At 37.3% G+C, this 20,129-nt stretch overlaps 1 protein-coding gene across 1 annotated transcript in view; it reads right to left on the bottom strand.

The window, feature by feature from the left end:
- The window catches only part of KCNMA1 (potassium calcium-activated channel subfamily M alpha 1), a 526,984-nt gene that overhangs the window by 264,763 nt on the left and 242,092 nt on the right, over positions 1-20,129 (bottom strand). Inside the window, exon 3 of the mRNA XM_019471725.1 lies at positions 17,878-17,939. Coding sequence (XP_019327270.1) covers positions 17,878-17,939 — 62 coding nt within the window. The remainder of the gene's footprint in view (positions 1-17,877; positions 17,940-20,129) is intronic.

Genomic DNA, 20,129 nt, shown 5'->3' with positions numbered 1-20,129 from the left:
ATAGACTCATTTCCATTTATGTCCTGGAAAATATATCCTGTCAGTGTTCACAACCCTGTGACTTAGCAACAGTGTTTGGAGAACAAAAGAAAAAAAAAAAGGGAAAAAAACCCCCAACCCCCACACCACACGTATTCCAAACAATACTGTTTATATTCACTGGTCTACATCCCATATTATATTCAGTGATGACTTGTATGAAGTTATATTTATCTTTCTGAAGTTTAATAAAAAGATAATTTATTTACAGATTATACAGTCAAGCAGTATAAAATATCCTGAATTTACTGATCATATTTTATGATTATACGACTATGAATTTATTCTAAAAAAGAAAATCCACACCCAAGACGAACAATGCCTCTTTCTAATGGTTTACAGAGTGTGTACTACTGTTCTGCTCCTTTCTCTTTTACAGGCTTTTATAAGCAGTCACAAACTAATGCTACTGCAGTACAGGAAAAATAAAAACCACAATTTTTTTATTCTCTTCATTAAAGTCTTTGTACCTTTTCTTCATATTCTGTACATCACAGGAGTTGTGAGACAACCTGGGAGAACAAAGAGAATACAGAAGCAGCCACGGCAAAGTACTGCGCACAGACTGTTCAGATCGATTCAAGTTTTAAGAGCACATTTTCAGAAATGGGATTTCCATACATACCCACAAAAAGAATTATGTAATATGTGCTATCCTACACATAGAATCTGTAAGCATGCACATAGCTAGCACTGAAGACAGGTTTCATCAGTTTGAAAGAAATGGAATCCTGGGCTTCAGTTCAAACAATAAACAGCTTCTACAGTGCGAATTAAAGGAAAAGTTTTCTTCACAATAGCATAATATCGGTTTTGTTTTGGCTAAATGGGCAGCAGTAAAAACAGAGAGCACCAGATTAACTGTGCCTTTCCTAAATAGCTATCGTGCCTTTCATAAATAACCAGAGGAGAATAAGAATATGCAGAGTTTTCATTGAAATGAAGTACTCAAAATCACTGAAATATCAATGGCCAGTAGTATCCAATTTGGACTGTAAAATGCTTGAACCGAAATGTTAGAAATAAAATGGAAATGCCAAAGAGAGCAGAAAAAAAAAAGCTGCTACAATGATTCAGTCTAAAAATTTGTACTATTTTAAGAAACTGAAAATGAGCTTAGTAAGTTCAGTTAATACAAAAAAAATAGAGGGGATTAAAATGTGATTTGCACGTGCCTAGAGATATCTCTACATAATATTACAGTGGTAAGTTCACTAACAGGAAAAAAGGAGCGAAGTGGAAGATGAAGCCAAATGTTTGGGTTAAAAGTTAACATGTATTTTTAACAGCAAGGTCAGTTAACCACTGCAATTAGTTCTCTAGGTAAATGGAAGACACTGTAACGTCACATCTCTTTAAAATGAAGTCTGAATATCTTTCTGATCAGAAGATACGTGTTTAAAGCAAAATACCGTAGGAACTGCTAGATTACGAAATGTGACAAAATGATCACAATAGGCCCTTTGGCTTAAACTCCAACACCAGTGGTATTTCACAATCTCATTTAGCCTTTTTCCCAGTCTACAACCACAGTAATTAAAAAAAAACCCACCTATTTAAGAAATCCTTAACGTAAGGTATCACAATATCTTCATATGCATTCAAGCATGAAATGAAAAATGTGAAATACACCATAATTTTATAATAGATAAGCAATCACCAATAGTGGTCAGGAGGAATTTAATTCTTAGCTTTATTTCTTCTTTATAAAATTTTCAAAATCAGTAAACAATAAAATCCATTTCAACTGATGTTTCCTCCAGTTAGAGTTCACAGTTCAGAGAATTTCCCCAGTACCCAGTTGCAAATTAATTTTAATTAAGGCAAGCCAAGATAACCCTGAAGTTCCTTACACTTTTTTTTTTTTTTTTGCTTTTATTCTACTCTCTTTCTTAATTTTACACAAAAGGTTTGCAACACTTCAGATCTACAGTAAAAGTGTAATACTGTCAAAGTGTTCTAGGGCTTTATACAGAGTGACTGATAATCTGACTGATACTCAGAATAGGCCATTTTTTATTTATTTTCTTTTTTATTCTGATACAAGTTCATGGATCCTAATTATTTCTCACTTGAATTTTGTGATGATAACATAATGCATGTCACTGAACACAAATTTCAAATGTAAGGTGAGAAAAATTAAGGTTAAAATTAAGTTATCAGAGCTTTACATGAAATTTTTTAAGCATTAATATTATTCAGACAGATTATGTGCAGTGAGGAATGGATTTTCTGTAAATAATAGTCTACCAACTGTTGACTTCAGTACTGCCTTCTAGTTTTTGAAATCTAAGTCGCCTAAGAGTGTTTTGACTAATATGACTATTTGGGAATAGCAGAACTAGTTATCTGAGTTCAGTTACATTAAGTGGACTTTTACGCAGAATGAATACTGTTTAATAGTATAAATATAAATAATATCAAAACACACTTCATATACTCAGTATTTTATTCTTATAATTCCATTTTCTCATAGGAATAGATAGAAACTGAGCCATCTGTTGAAAAATGTTCATCTTTTTCAGTAGAGAGGGAGTATAATTAATAGAAATTTAAATAATTACACGTGAATAGAAAATTCCTTTGTTTTGAGAAAACATTAAATTCAAAAGGGTAACAAGAACAACACATGTGGCTGATGCAGTATCTTTTAGGGCTATTAGCATCAGACTCAGACTCGCATTGCCTAATGAATCCTACAGGTATCACAGTGTCTCTAGCGAACTTCTGCAATTTTCTGAATTATAAGAATTAATTATTTTACGGATGTTGCAAAGAAGCCAGCTTGCATAGAATCCACTATTTCGAATGCTTATGAAGGTGCAGATCCTGTGAGAAAAACAAATCTGCAAATCTCCAGAAAAAATGCCGCATTGATACCGTTTTATGTGCCATCAAATTGATCCACACAAGTGGCTGGCCCTCATTTTTGAGGCCAAATAATTCCCATCAGTACCAGATGAATAAATATGACACAAGTTAACAATTTTGCTAAAGAACAGGGTCTGCCCCGCTCCCTCTGATCGCACTAGTAATAAAAACTTTATGAGTGTTGAAGTGAGCAAGATCTACTACAATGCAACTAATTGACATTTTTAGTATTAATCACATTTGTCTTTCATGCTCTCTATCTTCCTGAGGCTTGTACAGGGTGCCCTGTCACATGTACCTTATGCTGTGCATATATGCGCATATATATATAAAAACCCAGCCGCTCGCTTGATCGCTGTTCTCTTGCAGCACTCTTCCTGTGCGTATTTCAGGTGCCTCACAAATAAAAGGATAACAATATTGTAATGCTCCGTTACAGCTTTTCTTCTGCACACTCTAACCAGGTCTTACAATTCCCTCTGCGAAGCTGGTGTGCTGTCAGGTCTCAGAGGGTTTTAAAAAAGGAGGCGGGGGGTGCGGGGGGGAAAGAGAAAGGTGGGATAGTGATGTTCATTAAATTGCACCAGCTCTCGAAGAAAGGCTCAAAACGGCCAGCTCTCGAAAAAAGGCTCAAAACGTGAGCAACGTACGGGGAAGGGGGGGAAGCATACAGGTATTCATGTTCACGTATACGGGATTTCCTTTTTCTTTTTTTCAGCGTTGTTGGATTCCAGCTCTGGTATTTACTGGAGAGAGAGCTTTTTGTTTCCCTCGTTGCTTAATTAACATGGCATAGTTGGCCCTGTGACTCTGTCAGAAACGACATACGCGTCAAAAGTGGAATGGGTGTCCTTGCTGCAAGGAATTCTATTTTTAAGCAGAAATGACTCATCAACTACTGGGATGTCCCAAAAGCTACAATTTGTCAAGCTGTCAGGAGAAAAGGGAGGGGAAAAAAAGGAAAAGAGGTCATGTCTTTATTTGTATCTGTAGCTTGAAAAGCACCGGGTAAGACACTGATTGTACGTTCAACTCCACTCTGAAAGACACTGATTGTACGTTCAACTCCACTCTGAAAGGCAATCTTCTATGCAAGCCATGTTTTGGTAACAGCTATATGGTATCTGGTATCTTTAAAACCTAGTCTGAGTTATCTTCTCTTTTATGTTAGACAGATTTGTAAATTTGTCCGGTGGTAAGGAAGAATGCTGTTAATTCAGTGTGCACAACTAATCTGTCTACAGGGAAAGAAAGCACGGGAAGAAATATTTGCAGATGCACTGTCAGATGCTTTAGGATGAAACAAAAAATGCAGAGATTCATTTGAAAAGGGGGAAAGGATGAAAACTAAAGAAAGGTTCTAACCTGTATTTACATACTGGTGTGATTTTTAAAGAATTCAAAATGTAATTTAAGAATATGCTTCACAGCAATACTGGAAACACATCAAGCAGCACAGTATGAGTCTGTGAAAACAGAGAAGTGAAACTAAGCATGCCATAGAAGTGATCTACACAGTTTCATTACACAAACTGACCTCCAAATTACTGCATACAGTAGGTGGTGACAATAAACACAGGACAGATTTCCAGAGAACTTGTTCCCCGTGAAAGCTACTGGAATCTAAGCTGCAATTAAATGCTAGTCTAAAATTTTTTTTATCCATATTTCTTAAGTTCAGATCCAAGTCATTATCAAAAGAATGTGTATGTAAGTGTAATGGTGTCAATAAAGTGATTTTATTGCTGCTGTATAGACAGTAAATTATTATTCAGAGAGACAACCATGATTAGTAAATTGTAACTTAAGCCACCAAGTAACAGTTTGCTCTTCAGATGCAGCATAACATGTAGTGCTGTAACACAAATATTAAATATAATTTCCAAAATAAACATAAATTTTCAAGACTAGCAAACCACAGAATGAGAAACTGAGAAGATCTATTGCAATCATTTTTTCATTCCGTGGAAACACCATACGATTATTCCCTGAAGCACATTCTTCAGACTAATTTCAAGTGTCCAAGGGAGGAACATTTCGTATTACTATCTATGGAAGACAAGGAAAATACTAGCAGCAGCATCAGTCCCTGCCCTGGATCAGAAAAGGCATGAATAGACATGGATAGAAATTTAAAAAAGACATTGGTTCTGGGGTTTTGAGATAACAGAGAAACTTCTACCACTCTGGTTTCACTGGCCTCACAGACCTATGAGGTCATGCAGAGACGTGAATTGAGTATGGTATCAAAACTAACGCAAGATTTACGCAAGCAGGGCAGCGGAGGATAAACTACAGAACTTAAAACATATTTTAGAAGTATGGTTTTCTAGACATGCCCGATTACGCCTGACATCTGCTCTGAACCTTCAGGTGAATGAAAGACTTCTCTTACTCTTGCACGGATCAAACTTTGAGATCCTGCCCTACAAAAACTAATGGAATTTAGAGCAGATGGGGACAATCTTCCCAAAACAGAGCTAGAAAGCAACGAAGACTGCCAGGAATCAGCTAGAAGCAGCTGTCAATTTGCAGTCCTTTTTCACCCTGATGTTTAACCTGATGCCTTTTGATTTCTCGGTACACAAAAGCAGAAGCGACTCATTGCGAAAGAAAGATGCAGTTTGGCACATAGGAGTGTTGAAGACCAGCCAGCGGTATTCGAATGCCCTTTATCAATGGGCACTTGCTTGGAGAAAAACTGCCAGGTGAAGCAACAACCTGCTATAGTCTTTGTCAACCACTGTCTATCCCCCACCCCTTTAAGGAGCTCAGGTATCCCACACAAAGCATAACAGCATCCAAAACCAAACCGAAACAAAAAACCAAAAACAAAACAACAAAAGAAGAAAAAAATTTCTTAAATACAGCAGAGACAAAAGAATTTGACTCAAAAGCAGATTATAACATGAATATGCAAACCTATGCTTTTAAATCTACTTCTTACAAACAGCTCCAGGACCACCAATATAAACTTTCTTGCCATGACTGCCATTTGTCACGAGATGACAGAACCGACTTGCAACACAGTAAGGGAAAAAAGACTTTTCTACCTGCTGGTACTACATACTTGTTGGATTTGTTATTCATTTTCAGACGAGCTAAAAAATGCTAACTTCTAACATCAAATCCTCAGAAGCATTCCTGTGTACCTACACACAGCCTCTGGATTTAAAAAAATTCTCACTGATCGGCTACACTAAAAGACCAAACCCTTACCTGAGTAATCGTGACCTTGAACTGCAGAGCACCATGTTATGAAAAGAGAGTCTGCCCTGGGCCAGAAAGGATCACACATCTTCCTTGCGCTTGGATCCATTTCAGTCTTTTGAGAGTCTCCGAGTTTATCATCATAAATAATAAACTGTGTTATGAAAGGTGAGGGTGTTAAATGTTAACTTTTTATCAAGAGCATTTTTTAGGCTAAACATATTTTTGTAAGATTGAAATCCTATAGATGCCCTCGCCACTCTGCAGGCTCAGATCCTCAGAGCAACAAAGTGCTCTTCACTTCCTTTCAGCGTCCCAGGCCACAGGGTCACCTTTACATTACAGAAGACGTAATAATCAGATAGTCCGACATCCTGCCAACCGGAGCATCACCAAGGATATCTACAACTGAGACACCAGGTATTTTATTTTCTTCAAAGCTCCTTTCACACAAAATTCCACAACCATTCTAAATTATCTTTTCCAGTATTTCACCACTGTCACAGCCATCAAACTTTCCTTAAGATCCAAACTAATTCTGCAAAGCTGTAAATTACACAGATTTTATAGTTCTTCCAGACACCATGGAGGTGACCTTTGCTTACCCTTCCATTTACACATTGGAATGCTGCCACGTCTGCCCTCCCTACATCACAAGGTGGGGAGGGTTTTTTTTCTTCCCCAGGCTGAACAAATCCTTTTCCAACAACCGCTCCTCATTCCTTTAACTTATCTGTCAGAAGAAGTTTCCTAAACTTTTCATCATTCCTGTTTTTCTCCAGACTCTCTCATTAGTTTGTCTACATATTTCTGATATGATGGTGTAGAAAAAGGAGGATGCTTTGAGGCCTTACCAAGGCTTAAGATATTCTACTGGTATTAGTCTAGAAATTTCACTGCTGTGAAATTTTTCCTTTCCTCTCCACAAAAAATATGAGGCCAGGTTTTAGTGTAAAATCCTGATCCTTTGAAAAAGCCTGTTTATGAAAATATAGCTAACAGGCTACTCAAATTAGACAACACTCAATTTAGAGCTGAATTTCCTCCATTCATCCTTAAAAGAGATAAACTAGAGAGAGCAACAGGTCATGCTCTCCTGCAAACATGCCAATGATACAGATTTTTGTCCGTATCAAAACCAAATTTCTGGCTACAAATTGATTTTTGTCTGTATCAAAACCAAATTTCTGGCTACAAATACTACTATTCAGTACAAATTGGAGAAGGAAAAACTAATGGCAGAGAGCTTCTAAAAAACATTTGCAAATTCCATCTAGCCCTTAAAAAAAAGGACCTGATTCTTGAAATAAGATACTCTCATTTGTCCAGCTAATACTCTAAGAGATACTGAAAATTTAAACCATATAAGAACGGGCTCATGAAAAATGAGGACTTAGTTTCCTGAAGATCAAACTCTTAAGCCCGCTATGTTCAGTATAAACACTATTAATTCAAGTGACAGATATTTACATAGAGGCCTATCTGGCAACATTTTAATACAAATAAAGTCACTAAATGTCACTGCATGTATAAAGATTTGGTGTTTAAAATTGCTGACTTATTTTTGGAACAACAAAATGATACAAGCTTGAACTTCAGTGATTCCTTAGCATGCAACTGGCTGCAGCTGGAAAGCATCTTTGCAGAAAAGGACTTGAGGGTCCTGGTATACAAGCTGAATTTAAGCCAGCAACGTGCCCTTGTAGTGAAGAAGGTCAGCAGCATCCTGGGCTGCATTAGGAAATGTGTCTCCGGCATGAAGACATAGACATACAGGAGTGAGACCAGGGAAGGGCCACAAAGATGATGAAGGGACTGGAGCACTGTCATATGAGGAGGGCTGAGAGAGCTGGGACTGTTTCGTCTGGAAAAGAGAAGGCTCAGCAGGATCATACCAACATGTATAAATACTTGATGGAGCCTCCTTTAGGAGTAAAGAAAACAGAGCCAGACTCTTCTCAGTGATACCCAATGACAGGACAAGAGGAAATGACATTAGCCAAAATACATGGAATTCCACTTAAACATAAGAAAAAAAGCCACATTTGACTGTGAGGGTGATCAAACACCAGAACAGATGCCCAGAGAGACTGGGGAATCTCCACACTTGGAGATATTCAAAACCCTACTGGACACAGTCCTGAGCAACCTGCTCTAGGTAGCCCTGCTTGAAGCAGGAGGATTGGACTAAACAATCTCTTGAGGTCCCTTCCAATCTCAACAACTCAGAGATTCTGCATCAAGACAGCTGAAATAAAGTTACATGTTGAAGTATAAGCTGGTTAGTAAAATACTGAAAACAAACCAAATAGAAGATGATAATGGCTTGTTTCCAGAACTGCATATACAAACCAGATGTGATTTATGCCACAAATTAATTTATTAATTTCTCATTTTTTAGATGTTTTTACAGAAATTTCGACCTTACAGAAATGTTTTACAAGGCCTAACACTTCAGAAAATTTATCCCATTGCAATTTATGACATCATCAAGGTTGTGTATCATGATTAATAAGAGTTTCTGTATAGTACCAAGGAGTAAAAACAGTACCCAAAAATTTCCCCAGAGCTTGACTTGCCAATTATTATAGAAGGAAACTTTTTTTTTGCCATTTTATCTGAAACTCATTCACAGTATTTCTCATTTAATTCATTTGCAACAGTTAATTTTGACCATTGAGCAAACACAATCTACTGGCATTGATTAATAGAAACTTCATTGCATTGTTTTGTCTGGAGAAAACAGGCTATTCCCATATTGTCTACCCAGTGATTATGTACAACTAGTGAAAATCATTGTAATCCAACGTTGATTCATCAATATGATAAACGCATACAGAGGAATTATCTCTATTTATGGTTATAATCTAGCTGAAGAATACTAGAAAGTTTTATGAAGAAGTTTTACAATCTTCCTCAACTCCTAAGTAGATTGGAAGAGTTATTCAGGTAGTGTTTTACAAATTTTATCTGCATATAATTTACCAAACTCGAGCTCTCTGAGCATGTCAGAGAACAAATGCAAACACTGAGCTAAGAGATGGATAGCCCATAAAACATGCCTCGAATTTCTATCGGTCTGCCTCACTATATCCAACTTTTTTAATAATTCAAGAAAGATAACACCTATAATGATTGGTTGCTGTATCTCAAGGGACAGATTTCTACCAACAAACCTAGAAAATATACAATCATACATAATCCCTTTGTCCAGACAGCTAAGTGCATGCTAACACGTAATTATCTGGTTCCCCCCCGGCTCCCCTGGCCCCATTGTGGCTTGTTTCTTTTGCTTTTTGCCTTATAATAATCACATCACTGTTGTCGCTGGATTTCACTCATAATTAACACCATCTGTACCTAACAAAGGCCTTCCATCTTTCTGGTATTCAACTGCCTGCCGAAGCCATGCACTGCATACCCACCTGGCTTCAACTGCAGCATGCTAGTATCAAAGCAATGAATCTTAGCTATGGACATTCTCCCATGAAACTGCAGAGCAATGAAGAAAATTAAAGTTCATTGCCACAAATAAGGCTTTCTTCTGCAAATCACTTTTCCAATTAAACCAACCATGGTGTACACTCAGTTACCTATTACAAACACTGTAAAGATAAAAATAGCCCTTACTTATGACTGAAAATCTTATTTAATGCTGTATGAGTTTAAAGGGTGCTGACAGCGTCTTTATAAACCATGCATTTTGTCATTTGCCAAGAATCAGCAGTAGGAACAGCTAAAGTTATATTTCTGTTATAGTAGTAAAAACCAAGTGACTTGAAAGTAATGACTCAAGAGAAATTAATCTACATATTTAACCTAAATTTTCTCTGCATCAGAAGATGACACCTATCACTCCACTTGACTGTTGAGCAGTTAATAAAACTAAGAGATGTTTTTAGGAATTAACTCTGCATTTTTCCCTCTTTTTGTAAAGGAGAGGTGGGGAGAACAATCAAACTGGATTTACTTCAGCAGGGGGCAAAATTTATCAGCTCACAGAAATGGCCAGAAATCGCTGCAGTATTAACAAAATTAAAATGAACAAAAAATCAAAATTGACAAGGAGACTGGCTGCAGGGTACCATGGGGGATTTGGACAGTCTGTATGAGACTGTCTGCATTATTTCCCAAGAATTCTCATTATGGAGGGAATAATACTGTTTTAATCCACTTGCCAAGATACAGACCATTGTAATTTTAGCAATTTGAGCAATGGTAAATATCATCTAACAACATTTCCTTGAACCAGATCCCAGAATTTAAAGTCAGCTTCTTCATCTCTATTCATGCATCATGAAAAAATGTGTATACATTAACTCTAATGTGTACTTAAAGTATGAAGGAATGCTCCAGTGGCCACTGAGTGTGGGTTAATGAGTGCAGTAAGACAAAGAAGAGTTTTATAAACATAATTAAAATATTTTTGCATGACTAAATTTCACTGTAAGTAAGAAGGGTTGACATAAAGCTTAGTGTTATTTAAGCCCTACTTAGTTCCTCAGATATGAAGACTGAAATGCTATGTAGAATCTGTATGCAATCAAAATACTGCTTAATGGCTTTAAACTAAAGGGGGGTAGATTTAGACTAGATAGAAGGAAGAAATGTTTTGCGCTGAGGGTGGTGAAGCACTGGCCCAGGTTGCCCAGAGAGGTGGTGGATGCCCCATCCCTGGAAACATTCCAGGTCAGGCTGGACGGGGCTCTGAGCAACCTGATCTAGTTGAGGATGTCCCTGCCCAGGGCAGGGGGGTTGGACTAGATGACTTTTAAAGGTCCCTTCCGACCCAAACTATTCTATGATTCTATGAAATGCAATACTTAAGAGCATAGCATCCTGAACTGCAAGGGATGTCCTCAGCAAAATGATAGAGCATAGCTCTAAAACTGTTTACTGGAGCAGAGAACAGCATTCATTTAAAACTGCAAGATATATAAATGTAAAAGAAAAATACAATCACAACACTTAAAAAAAATTAATCAAACTGTAACCTGAATCCTATAATAAAATGAATTAGAATATATTGTGAAATAACAAAATCAAAGATCAAAACACTGAACTTTCTCTAAGAAATGTATTTCTGATTACCTTAGACACATCTTAATTTTTTATACATCAGGCCACTGGGATTCACTCGAAATTCAGATACAGCAGCATTGAATTGTCTGATTTACAACTGAAATTTCAATTGCTTTTTCCCCTAAGGGCCATGAAACTGAGAAAGACTCATCAAAATGTTCTGCAGGTTAGTCCAGGTGATGTGGAAGAGCTGAATGATTTGTAATGAAAATATGAGATTGGTATCTAAAAATACTTGATTTTTGGTGTTTACATAGACTTACTGAACTACTCAGTTAAGCTTCATACCGCAGACATATCTGTAAAATGGGTAGCAGAGCCTAAACAAATAAAGATGTGAATTCTCTTGGGCAGTGACAGTCTGTACCTGTAACAGATTTAAATAAATAATCCTCATCAGGCTTGTAGTATTTCTATAGAATATTTTGCTGCACTACATCAAATGTCCTCCACAAGACAAAATGGCAGCAGTAGCAAACAAGCAGCAAAGCCAAACATGGTACACAATCACAACTTATTCTCACATATTCCCACAGAATAACAGAGTTCATAAGCTGAAATAAAGTGCCACTTAAGGGAAAAAAAAAATCATTTTGCTAGTAAAACATTCCAAGAGAACTTGCTAATGGCACTTTTCTCCTTGTGCTATCACACAGGAAATTCCTCAGACAGAATATTTATTTCCAATGCATCCTTCCTAATCTATTCCCATACAATGGCAAACAACAGCGTGAATCCTCCAAAACAAGAAACCAGGTTTTTCATTTTGCAGGAGACAGATGAAGCTCAAGAAATCTGAATTCCAGGAGGGAATGACAATCCTTTCAGTGTCATCCACATATAGACCAGAACACAAGAATACAATTAATTTGTCATTAAGTGAGAGTGCATTTTTATGCAGTCAAATATGTACCTGGATACTTTTACATATATATTTAATGAAAGCTGGACAAAAGAATGAATAATGATGCACTAGTCAGAATGTCAGCAGTTAAGCTGCAGACACGACAAAGTAGCTTAACAATTAAAGATGTTTTCTTTTTTCTTATAAAATTATTTGATTAATGTTTGAAATTAACTTTGTGGTTCATCGTCAAAGAACACTACCTCAACAAACTATATCCTAGAACAGAGCTGTAAAGATAACTAATCTGATCAATTAAAACTGTGTTTTAAATTGCATTATCCCATACTGCTCAGGGATTTATTCACAATTAATGCAATCCCAAATGGGCCAAGCTCTCACACTCCCACAGAGTAAAGCATGATCAGCGTCAATCAAACCTTAGTTGTGGTGGCTAAAGGTACATCTTTGTGCTCTCTCTCCTGTCACAGCATTGATGAAAGAGGTATGGAGATGAGGAGGATATGTAGGGTATTTTCTGACAGCTTTAGAAACTTGGAAAGCTTTAAGGAAAGTCTAGAATAGACACATTTGCAAAAAAGCACAAAGCTCTCTTTAAAAAATTACTTTAGAAATCAAGCTAAGAATCAGAATAAGGGCATTTTCCTTATGGTATACTTAAGACAAACTTGGTAGTTTTACATTTGGGCAGTATTTCGGTTCCCTGGATATCAGATCAGATATCAAAATCCCAGACAAATGGCATTTTATACAATCAGTATGCAAAAGGAGCAAGCACTTCTGAAATCTTCTCAGATATACAAAGATATATAGAACATTAAAAAGTAGAGTTGTCTGTAAGTTTAACTTTTTTATTTTCCACATATGAAAAGAAATGAAGTTGTCTGATTAAGAACGCAACAGTTGAGAACAAGCTCAGGGCTCAGCATGAAGGTATATATTTGTATATTTGTGTATACTGCGTGTATATTTGTGTAAGTCTTCCTATTCACAGTGCCACTGTTATTCTTAGATCCAGCTGTTTTACACTCATTGCCAGATGGCGCTTTTATGTACAATTCTGATCAAGTACAATATGTGACACAGTATTGGAAAAAATTAGCTATTTAGGAATAAGTACACTGGTGCCTCTGAAAATACAAACAACTCCAAAAAAACTCATCTGAAAAACACGTGCGAGTTGAACATATAAAGCAAGTGGTGAGAGTTTTTATGTTTTCACACGGCCGTTCATGGGCTCTATTATTTCTACACTGACGTCAGTTTTTAGTGAAGGGACTCCAGTAAATGAGCTAAACTTCAAGAGACAGGACAGTAATAACTGGTCATTAGAAAGCAAGCTCTCTAGCCAAAAAGTGAAGTTTCTGTGCTTGAAAAGCACAGCTTATATCTATGGTTGCATATTACATTGTATTGCATCCCAGAAGAGAAAACAGAACCAGAGTAGAAAAGGATATTCACATCATAAGCAGTTTCCATGCTACTGCCATTACAAGAAATAGAAAACGGGAGCCCCGAGTTACCAGTTTAGTGGGAAACTGAGTTCTCTGCTAGCGCTTTTACTGACCGTGCCTAAAGATGATCATGGCAAGCAAATGTTATTCTCTACTCTATTCAAGTCACTAATTCAGTACGATGTGCAGAGGTCAGGATGACAAATGGAAATGAAAATAGGCAATTCATCTTTAATGCTGATGTAAATAAAACTCAGAGAACTACTTCTATATGTATCTGTTAAAACACCTTTTACATGCAGAAAAATAAACAGAAGTGGACACAGGAAGGAGGAAGATTGTGAAAACTACTTATAAAAAAGCATGGGGAATGAAAAAGTATTGGCAGACATCAAGCTCTGTATGCTACTGCAGCACATTCAGCAGACTCTAGAGAACCATCTAAAGAGGGCACATCAAGCCAGATTTTCCTCTTAAGAATGAAGGATAATTCCCTTATTTCCTTACATTGCAGAATTAAATGATGAAAAATTTTAAAGGAAACATGAATTAGAAAAGAACCATCATGATGCTATTCTGTACTAAAGTAGATCACTTTCTTAATCGAAACTCTTCTAAGTAACTGCTTATGACTTCTTTGACTGTTCTGCTTTTAGTCAAACTAAAAATGGAAGACAGACATTAAAGTGAACGAATCTCTAAAAATAAAAATGTAATTATTTGGTTACTTGTTACCTAAAGATTAAAGTAATTATGTGGGTGATATTTATAATACCTCTTTGGCAAATGTTTCATGTTTAACTGCTATTTCCAGTACTGAAAAATACCATTGTCCAAGAAAACAGTATTTTATGAATAAGATTCTAAAATAAAGGAAGGAAAGAGTCTAGTCCTTATTACTAAGTGAAACATTTCCTACCAGGATGTGACTGCATTTAATTGACAGGGATGCCAAGACAGTCATTTCTCTGGCAAATAAATTCTCAGTTTAAGGACTGAAATATTCCATTAGTTGCTACCATGCATCACTGAAAGTGTACATATTCACTTTAAAGAAAAGTGTTCTATATACATTTTGTGGTACTAGGAGACAACGATTCAAGCTGGTGGCTTGTAAAAAGTAGAAGCATTGAATAAACAATAGAATAATCTTAATGAAGGGTATCGGAATAATCCCTATAGTTTCCAAAATTAATAACCTTCATTCTTTCCACCAAGAACGATTATTTTTGTGATTTTGTTTAGAACCTTTCTTAAAAGGTGAGTTAAGTACTGCTTCTTACTAAGAAAAGTCAATTCAGATTAAAGCAGATGTATTGGATCACAACTGCGCCCGTATTTTGTAACGGAGTATGGTACAGAGATCCCTAAGTTTGTGACAGAACCAGAATTAGTACAAGGCATACTGTACCGCAACACGAAGCTGCTTAATTGGCTCTGCTGAGATGTAGGACTAACTGGTATAGAGGATACCATGTTCATGAAGCTGCACTATTTTCTGACCTCGGATCTCTCCAAACAGCATTACACTGGACATACCATTTCATGCGGTACTAGTCTGGGAGAGCGTCTGTTAGAGTGATGAACTGGGTAGCACAGAAATGCTCTTAGTTCACCCTCCTCTCACAGCTGTGACGACACTCATTTTGCCTCCAGTCACCTTCCCTGTACCGTGAATATAGCAGAGGGAGCAATGAGTCCCTCTGTATGTGGGACCTTCAGTATGAGCCTTATCGATTTCCTCAGTGTCTTCCACTAGAATTAATCGTGACACACATGCTTGCCTGACAAAACTCAGCGGTCTTTCCACTCTTTCCCCTTCCTTCACTATCTAAGAAAGCGGCGGTGTTATTCCCATCTTTCTCGATGCCCCTTATGTATGAAGTCATGTAGGATTCCTTTGTGGACATACCTGCCGTTGCATCTGCAAATCTACTGACGGATTAAGAGTCTTGGATGAATTGATCACTGGCATTTTGTTTCAGACAAATGCTGGCACTACTACTCTTCAGCTTTGGATTGAAGACGTGATTTTTGTCACTCTGTGCGGAAGATCAAACGACAGCTAAGTGTCCATGGCACAGGCGGAATACAACAGCTATAGAATGACTTGTCAAGGGGAAGCACACAATGGTGTATGTCACTGTCTGGTGTGAGCACTAGATCCTGTTTGTCTCCACTGCTCCTGGCCAAGCCGTAGTCTCTGTTGTTCCACTTGTTTTGTTGAGGATATCACAAGCCCTCCTCTCACCCTGCCTTCAATATTCCCCGTTTGACCAAATTCTAAAAGGAATTACTTTTACTAATCACGCACTCGGGGATCTTAAATAGCCTGATATATCGCTACATTTGATTCTACATTGCTGAAATGGGTGTCAGGTCAGCTGCTAATACAGAATAAAGCAGAATTTTTCAGTGCAGGGATATAGCTGGGGAGTATCTAACCTGAATTAACCTACTAATGAGTATTTACCAAAAAAAAAAAAAAAAAAAGACAAAGACATATGCGTGGGAAGAAAGTAGGGTAAGAGAGAAGGCGGAGAAAACAAAGGAAAAGCGTGCAAGTAGAGTATATTAACTTGAGGTTGCTGAATTTAAGCTGCAGCTGGGACTTAAACGTTGGCTGAAAAAAACGAGCAACCTACAGTTAAAACACTTTTCTATCCCCATTGACAGAGCAGCCAATAAGCCGGTGGCAGTACATGGATTAGGTGGCCCACAGAAAGCTGAAGCACCCCAGAGAAATCTCCCACGTTGTCAGTTTTGCCCTCCTGGAGGAAAACAATCGAACAAAGGCTTCTAGAATGCAGTGCCTAAAAATAATTATATAATCCCTTATTTTCACAAAAGACAATTGCCCCGACAAATAGCTGTATTTCGTTCGTCTGAAATTGAAACATAAGCAGAAACAGATTTTATTCTATTTGACACTTTTGACCTGGATATGTTGGGCACCCAGAAGCTTTGCCACTGTGCTTTAGAAAGTTTTTAAAAAGATCTTCAGAAAAGCACTTATGTGCTTCAGTGGTGACACATTAAAGAAAAATTTGCTAAAATTAATGAGAACACTCACTGCAGCGTTAAGAAGGAAAAATTATTGTCCTCAATTCAAGAGAGCTCAAGATAGAACTTGAGTTTTCCCATGACTTGGCATGGGAAAGACATGACAAAGAAAATCTCTGCCTTAGTTATTTGTGTTATGCTTGACACATCTCACATACAAAGGCATGGCTTGAAACTCACACGATACAGAACTGACATCCATATATTCAAGAATGCCTTTTGCTGGTGCTACCACCTACCTAAATATCAGTGTGTAGAGATGTCAACAGTGAAATGTCTGATTTTCTGAGTCACACAGGGATTGTTTTAGAACGTAACCACTGCCATTACAGACAGCTAGGCTGGCTCACAGGGAGTGTCTCCAGCATACTCTCTTAACCGTTGCAGCAATGGCAAGCCTAAAACTAGTTTGGAGAAAAGCAGCAAATACGTAGTCCTAGAGCTTTAAAATGCTATTGATACTTCAGACTATCATCCTCCCAAAATAATTGGATTCAACAGAATAATATTCTATTAAGTCCCTTTTTATTGGTTTCTTCTGTGTTAGGCTACCAATTTACCTGTTACACCACCGACAGTGTCCAGCTTGATATGAAAACAAGGGTGGACTATGAATGATACCAAAGAGGATATTCCTAGTTACACTGGTTTTGTATCAAACCATCACGTACCTCAAAAGGTCAGGATGAAACTGCCTATTGCCTGGCCAAAGCTACAACACTATATGATAATGTTGGTGTAAATCTAAAAAATACTGAGATGCTGTGCAGATTTTTACTGGCTCACTGTATCTTGGGAGAAATCTATCAAACCCAGGAGTTGGAAATCTGAACAGATATGCAAGATATAATGCTCATACTGTCTAATTCATTCAGAGTTTTTCAGAAGTGTTCCTGCCAGTCTCCTAAGACACTTTTTTCCTCCTGCAAACTGTAATTTTTTGGCAAATATTCTTCCCCTGTATTTCTTATCCTAGTCTTGAATTGGAAAGATTCTACATATGCCCAACGAAGATAAAAACTGTAATTTTGCAACAGTATGTATAATCTCAACACACAAAAGTAGTTTTTCTCTCTATTCATTCTACAGAATCAATGTGACTGTGTTCAATCTAGTTTACATAAGATCTTTTTCCCATTCTTGAGTTATTTTGGTAGACCATGCACTATTATAAAGTTCTTCGCACCCAGGCGATGAGACCGAGCACTGATTTGAAGTAGATGAATGGAGCAATTTAAAGATGTATAATTGCTGCAGGAAAGGAGGGAAAGGAAAATGTACTAAAATACTCACTTCGACGAATCTATGAAGTATATTACAAGAGCACCAATACTAAGAGCGAAGACTAAGACAACCTACAAAAGAAAAGAAAAGAGTCATTATTTAACAGTGTTAAAGTGAAACATTTATTCTTTTACACACAAAAAAGACAGGAAAAATAAATCATAAACTAGTATTTTTTTATTTCAGCTGTCATTTTCTTTAGAAAGCTACTCCTGCTTGAATTTCAAACACTATATATTATCATAGAATACTTTCTTGCACTGAAAAAGAGACACAAACAAGTTGAATCCTAGCTCAGGGAAACCCAGTACACAGTTAGGTCCTAGATCCTAAGCTCTGCTAAACTATATTCTTTCATTTCAAACGGCAAGCAATCCTACTGCATGGCATTCAAATCACACTATAGCTTTATCAGACCTATCCTTCAGGACGGCAGTAAGTTTCTGCTCACTGGTAGGCAAACCAAGAGTGATGACAGATTAAACTGAATTTCCATTTATATACATGGTCGTGAAATCCACAGGATAAGCGTAAGGCTATGTAAAAACATGTAGTTACTCTGCACGACTGTCCACTGAGACCGTAGTTAACTCTCACACAGGCTAAAAGAACAGCTTGATGCAGCATGTCCTGATACAATGAATACATACCCTGGGCACCTTGTAGTCCCAATGTTTTTCCCCCTTTAAATCTGTTAAAGCTTTCAAACCAAATAATTTTGTTAGGTCTAGCATCCAGCCCTTATTAACAAGGTAGAACTTGCTTTTCTGGCTAGCGCTGCAGAAGCTGGATTAATCACATCTCCGTCTGTCTCTAATTTCTTTTTTCTGAACATAAAGCCAATACAATTGTCTGTTCTACTGGCTCCCAAAGAATCTCCAACATTGTGGGAAGATTTAGTTTCACATCCTACCCAAAGCAGGTCTGCATCTACACAGGACAGCGTAACTGAAATTTTTGCACTCAAATTTTGGCTTGAGGAATCACGAAGTACACAATAGTTCGTGTACCCATTGCAACTTAGATTTCTGATATCCTCACTCCAGGTTTCGGTCTCCTGAACAATGCCATCCACTGGGTAATCTGGATTCTGAAAACATGAACCCAATAAGCTATTTTTTGTATCTTAGAACGCAATTCTTCTGGAAGAAATCAGAAAAGATTCCTGTCTGCTGCACTAAGGATGGCAAACAGATGGAAAATGATGTCTCCTGCAACTCATCTGATCTGCTGGTCTACAGAATCAAAACAAAATGTCCCTTAGTTTTCTGGCAGGCACGTCTCAAGTAGCTGCTTAGAAGTAACGTCCCTTAAAATAAACCCAGAGAATTGATCACTCAGGATTGGGTATAGCAGGGTACTAACTAAGGGGACATGCAGCCCCTCAAACTGCCAGTTAAAATACAACTGCTTAGGTCAGAAGTGGCTAAAATTTAAGACGCTATCTAAACCTCAACTGCTCAAGCAACAGAGGAGCACCGAAAGAAAAATTTCTTCATTCAACGTAGGCTTCAGACCTTTTTCTGAAGCTGCCGTTTTAGGAAGGAGCCTGACAGTCATAGTGCAAGCCACACAAGGGAACGCGCAATGTGTTAATTCTAAGTAGACCTACTGAAACAACAATGTAGAAGTTTCTCTACTCTCAGCTATCACTCAATGCTGTAATGGCAGTATCTGAAGCAAGGTATAATTATAATTATATAATCAAACTCTGGAGCTGTACAGGGCCAAAACAAACATGCACGTATTTTCCAATAAAAGAAAGAAACTCATTAATTTCTTAATAGTATGTAATCACTACAACTTGTTAAAAATATTCTATTCAACTGAAAGTTTAAATTAATTTTTCGTTCCTTTTAGATCTTGCTGACCATAACTTTTTGCTTTGTGAATGTCTGAGAAAGAGTATTTTGCCTGAGTACAAGTACCTGGTATCTTATCCGATGCATTATCACCCAAATCAGTGAGATCTGTCAGTCCAATTCAAGGACTGAAGCATGAAACTCTTCAAATAACATTTTTACTACCCAAGTCTAATATAATGGTAACATCTAGAGTTTGAATCTTCTTTCATTAAACTACATTATTGATCAGATGCATGCAGCTGTTGCAAGGTGAAATAAGCTATTAAATCCATATCAATTGGTAAGAATCTGTGCTGGCTTTGGCTGGGATGGAGTTAGTTTTCTTCCCCATAGCTAGTATGGGGCTGTGGTTTGGGTTTGGGCTGGAAACAGTGTTGGTAACACAGGGATGTTTTC

This window comes from Aptenodytes forsteri, unplaced genomic scaffold (assembly GCF_000699145.1).
Source record: "Aptenodytes forsteri isolate BGI_AS27 unplaced genomic scaffold, ASM69914v1 Scaffold15, whole genome shotgun sequence".
NCBI classification, from domain to species: Eukaryota; Metazoa; Chordata; class Aves; order Sphenisciformes; family Spheniscidae; genus Aptenodytes; species Aptenodytes forsteri.
This window is presented reverse-complemented; position numbering and strand designations above follow the sequence as displayed.